General features: G+C 41.7%; 1 protein-coding gene and 1 long non-coding RNA gene across 3 annotated transcripts in view; one reads left to right on the top strand and one right to left on the bottom strand.

Moving 5' to 3' along the window:
• LOC119302656 overlaps positions 1–3,991 on the bottom strand; it is a 4,605-nt gene extending 614 nt beyond the window's left edge. The window contains exons 1-4 of one of the 2 annotated variants that reach the window (XR_005147691.1): positions 3,853–3,991; positions 3,560–3,725; positions 3,385–3,481; positions 3,192–3,284 (exon numbers count right to left, since the gene is read on the bottom strand). This is a non-coding gene — a long non-coding RNA (uncharacterized LOC119302656). The remainder of the gene's footprint in view (positions 1–3,191; positions 3,285–3,384; positions 3,482–3,559; positions 3,726–3,852) is intronic. The other variant, XR_005147690.1, reaches the window with a different exon arrangement.
• Positions 1–4,482, top strand: part of LOC119302655 (5'-3' exoribonuclease 3-like) — a 5,888-nt gene extending 1,406 nt beyond the window's left edge. The window contains exons 6-21 of the mRNA XM_037579700.1: positions 249–368; positions 467–571; positions 643–801; positions 891–968; positions 1,057–1,167; positions 1,247–1,387; positions 1,592–1,687; positions 1,751–1,837; positions 1,983–2,053; positions 2,307–2,521; positions 2,617–2,657; positions 3,016–3,090; positions 3,212–3,345; positions 3,435–3,545; positions 3,658–3,733; positions 3,805–4,482. Coding sequence (XP_037435597.1) covers positions 249–368; positions 467–571; positions 643–801; positions 891–968; positions 1,057–1,167; positions 1,247–1,387; positions 1,592–1,687; positions 1,751–1,837; positions 1,983–2,053; positions 2,307–2,521; positions 2,617–2,657; positions 3,016–3,090; positions 3,212–3,345; positions 3,435–3,545; positions 3,658–3,733; positions 3,805–4,218 — 2,034 coding nt within the window. The 3' untranslated portion in view covers positions 4,219–4,482. The remainder of the gene's footprint in view (positions 1–248; positions 369–466; positions 572–642; positions 802–890; positions 969–1,056; positions 1,168–1,246; positions 1,388–1,591; positions 1,688–1,750; positions 1,838–1,982; positions 2,054–2,306; positions 2,522–2,616; positions 2,658–3,015; positions 3,091–3,211; positions 3,346–3,434; positions 3,546–3,657; positions 3,734–3,804) is intronic.
• Positions 4,483–4,811: the final 329 nt, after the last annotated feature.

The following is a 4,811-nucleotide window of genomic DNA, read 5'->3' as shown; positions in this document are numbered from 1 at the left end:
AATAGACTACTATTTCCCTTATTTTACATAAATAATAACTCCACTTTAATTGTTATTTTTCACAAATATACCTCTAGCACACTGAAACTGTGATTGCGACCCCATCTAAATACTCTGTTCCATCTTGACAGTATTAAGATTTTTGGTTCACCGTAAAGCATGTATCTTAGGGGCTGTGGGATCTTGCTGAATTTGTCCAGGTTGGTCATTGTTGATGAGTTCACAGTTGATCTTTTTTTTTACTGAAGGTAATACTTTCTGATGCAAATGTTCCTGGAGAAGGGGAGCACAAGATCATGTCTTTCATTCGCGCGCAACGAAGCATGGAAAACTATGATCCGAACACCCGCCATTGTCTGCATGGGCATGTATGAACTTTAACCGCACGACACACTTGATTATCTCAATCGAACACAATGTTTGACATGTTCACTACTGCCTAGTTAACTCTGAAGAATTATCACAGGATGCAGATCTGATCATGCTCGCGTTGGCATCTCACGAAGTCCACATTTCAATTTTGCGGGAGTTCGATAATCCAAATGGAAGGATACCCGCAAGATTTTATCAGGTCTATTCCCCTGAAATAATATTACCAAAAGGTTCACATTTTGACTAAAGGAATAACACCTCCTTTTGCAGTTTGTGGACATATGGGTTCTGAGAGAGTACTTGGAGCTTGAAATGAAGACACCAGGTTGCAAACAAGATACCGAGAGACTAATAGATGACTTTATCTTTATTTGTTTCTTGACAGGAAACGATTTCATTCCACGGATTCCTTCACTAGAGATAAATGAAGTACGTATATTGTATGTTGTTAGATTCTAGTAATAATTTAACATATTCATTGCTGTGATTGTTCCTCTGATCTACGTTCGATGTGACAGTTTGCAGTTGATCTTCTCATTGAAGTGTACAAAACAACCTTCAACAAAATGGGGGGCTATATGGTCAACACAGACAAAGTACCTGGAGAATTTCTGCCTTTTTACTTTCACCGATGATTAGCCATTGGGTTGTAGTTTTATGTGATTTTGCTTCTACGGGAAACAGATTAAAGATAAATACGGTGTGTATCTGGAAGTCACAAGGTTAGAGAAGTTCTTTCATGAACTGTCCTTGTGCGAAGAGAAAATTTTACTCAAAAGATATGAACTGCAAGAGGTATGTTATCATCCTTGTCAGTAGTGCGCGCTAGTGCCAATTAGCATTTACATATGCTTTGTTATTGAGTTATCTGCAGAAGTTACTGCACAAGATACAGGGTGAAGCTGCAGTAAACGAATGGGCCAAGGGAGAGGACAGGGGAGAGAAGAAAACATCATTTGCTCAGCATTTTTTTTATCCTGTAGAGACTTCCCTTGAAAGAGACTCTGACGATGTGGTAAGGATTAGTTAGCTAAAAAAAGTTGTGTAGTGGTCTCGTTGGTTCTTCTAGTCAGGAAGAACGCCCCGAGTTCAAGTCATTTTTGACACACAAGGCAGTACTTCTACTTGCATCCCTAACGAGTCTAATGAATTGGAGTTCTCTTTATTTCTGCTACAAATTAAGGAATGCTTGAACTTCTGATTGATTCCCTATTATCAGGTCAGAGAGAATACCAGGGAGCTATGGAGAACTGTGAGCGATATTTTCTGTAATAAGGACGACCTTTTTAAAAATGGAGCCTGCAAACAAGACAAGGTTAGTGGCGTATATTGCTAGAGATATTTCTTATGTGTGCAGTTTCTCATGTATCTATTGCAGATAAGACCAGGATGGAAATCCCGGTTCTACAGAGAGAAGCTTGGTGCCGAAACTTCTAAAGAAGTTGGAAGGCTGCAGACAGAAATGGTTGTGGTTTCCCTTGTTTCTTCGTGCAAATGGAGTCTCATGAGGCTGGCCATGGGAAATTTAGATTGATATAATCTGTTTCTTTTTTCCTTACTGACTTGAATTATTTATTTTGCGGGTTGAACACTTCTCATATGTAATTTAGGTTCAGAAGTATTTAGAAGGATTATGCTGGATGCTTCAATGCTATTTTTCTGAAGTTCCTTCATGGACTTGGTATGAAGAAAACATATATAAATTGTACAATTTTTGTCTATATGTTTCCGTACACTCCGTAATTTCATGGCTCTGAGTTGTTATTATGACTTTTGTCCCAAGGACCACTAGCTTTCACAGTATTTCTATGCTAGTGATATCTGACAACTCCAGTACATATGTGCAAGAAAAACGTTTCCATTCTATGTCAATATATTTTATGGTACCCCCGCAAAAAAAAATGTCTAATGGTAGAATATCTGTGTTCTTGCAGGTGCTACCCATTCTATTATGCTCCTTTTGCATCGGATTTCAAATGTCTGTCTCGATTCAACATATCTTTCACCATGGATAAACCACTAACACCATTTGATCAGCTCATGGCAGTTTTGCCACCACAAAAGAATGTTTTGTCATGTGCCCTTCCAAAATGTTACAGCAAATTAATGGGCTGTGAAGAATCTAAAATACAAATGTCCTATCCAACAGGTATTTAAGTAAATCCACCAAGTATGTTTGTCATTCTTAGTTCATTACAATAGATTGTTGGCGTGCTTATGTAGATGCAATTATTTTATCAACAGAGTTCGAGATTGATCCAGATGGCAAACGTTTCTTGTCACAAGTAAGTTATTCGTTCACATGTCCATTAGGGAAACTGAATCAATTTATACTTTCAACTTAAACTGATCAAGTGTTGATGTGCTTAGTATGGCTAGGTTACACCCCTTAGGTCCCGCTTGGAATCGGTGTAACTATTTACACTTGTATTTATTTTACACGTGTATATTACCGGCCATTTGTGATTTCCACCTGAAAAGATAAATGACCGATGAAGGCGTGTATATTTTACAGACGTATAGCGCTAAGAAACTGAGAGTCCAATCAGGGCCTTAGGTGCTAGGTTATGCAAAAAGGACTCTGATGCTAACTTTCAATGAATAAATAAATTGTACTAATTTTCAACTAATAAATGGTTTCAGGGTATTGCAAAGTTACCATTCATAGACAAGGAACTGCTGCTTTCAGCTACCAAAATGGTAGAGAAAGATCTAACGGTAATAGAACCGCCTGCCATCTTATTATCTTCTACTACCAATGTACACTAACTTAAAACTACTGTTGCATAAATCATAAGTCAAAAAGCATCGGTATTTACCTTGTTAACACATGCATTAGGAGGATGAGATGGCACGGAATAATGCTCGGCAGGAGAGGATCTTCCTGAGGAACTCGCAGAGTCTGGCAAATACTGCAGCATTTGTGGCAACAATTTCAGACAATGCACAGAAAAAGCTTTGGATAGACACTAGGTGCTTGAAGTCTGAACTGAACTTAGTGAAGTTGAGTACTTTGTTCAGAGCAATACAGAACTGATGCTGAATATTTTGTCTTTGCATAGTGAAATCGGGGGATGGTTCTCACCAGATGAGAAGGAGGTTCAAAGCTCTGCGTTAAGAAAAAATAAGGTTCAACACGCGTGGTCGTGGATAAGAGATCCAGACATGACAGTGTAAGTTCGTTTACTCTTGAGTTGATCATATTCACGCACTGGGAGGGATATCGTAATTCGTCGTTTTTCCTCACGTCACATCCTCTGTGCCACTGTGTGAATGCCTCATCAGATCAGCAATGTTCTTCAACCCTGAGGCAGTGAAGCCGATTTCAAGACTGCTTGACAATGTCATAGTGCCTGACAAGGTAGATTCAGATGAAGTGGTAGCACAAAATTTCAACTGATTTATCTGAAACTTATGTATCCACTCCTGCAGACTATAACTGAAGCCGACATTCGGAAGAGGCCGCTGTGGCAAACGTACCCGGGTCCAAGGCCAAGGCCGCCGCATGTCACCCACAGACCAGAGACCCAGTGGAGGGCGAGCACGCCGGCGACGCCGAGAGAAGAGCACAAGCTCGCCGGGGAGGGGTGGCTGGGACGGGGGAGAGGAAGCGCCGCCGCTGCTACCGCCGATACACAGCAGATCGGGCCGAGCGGCTATGGGAGAGGTTCCCAGGGTGTGCAAATGGCGCAGAGCCGAGGCGGCCGGTTCGACGGCGGTGATGAGTGGGCAGGAGGAGGCGGCGGCGGCGGCACGGTGAAGAGGCCGGAGACGGAGGCGCGGCCCGTTGGGTTGTGGGCGAGAGGAGGCGGCCGTCGCGGGAGCGGGCCAGCCCGCGCGCGGTAGCACGTTCTAATTCATTTGAGGCCCGTTTCAAGCTTCGGGCTGGCGAAGCAGAAAATCTAGGGGCGAGCCCAAAGCAGAAGTTTCAGGTGCCCATGAGGTCATCGCTCATTTTTTTCTTCTAATAGTGGTTCGTAAGATATTCTCCTTCACCTGACTTAGAGATGACAGTAAAAATATGTGTACAATGGATAATATGTTAGTCTTATCTTCAACGAAAAAGCGAGACCATTTCGAACTAGCCTTTAAAGGCATATTTTTATAAAAGAAATCTCTAAGCACATCGCGTCAGCCAAGACTCGCACGCGGGTTGGCTAGTTGCGCTCCTTGTGGGCCTAGCCAAAAGGATGACACCCTGTTTTAAGTCTTAATTATCTTTAATAACTAGCTATTTTAAATAAAAACTGATGCGGCATATTGTGTTAAGAGATTATCTCTTAATTAAGAGGAGGAAATCCTTTTTACTGATTTCACTTTCCTTCAGTCCGGCATTTTATTTTACATGATACTTGTAATACAACACCACTGTATATGCCCTGAGTCGGACGTGTTGGTGGTTTGGGTCATAATAGGTGCTTTCGCTTTGATGGGGCACA

This window comes from Triticum dicoccoides, chromosome 5A (assembly GCF_002162155.2).
Source record: "Triticum dicoccoides isolate Atlit2015 ecotype Zavitan chromosome 5A, WEW_v2.0, whole genome shotgun sequence".
NCBI lineage: Eukaryota > Viridiplantae > Streptophyta > Magnoliopsida > Poales > Poaceae > Triticum > Triticum dicoccoides.
This window is presented reverse-complemented; position numbering and strand designations above follow the sequence as displayed.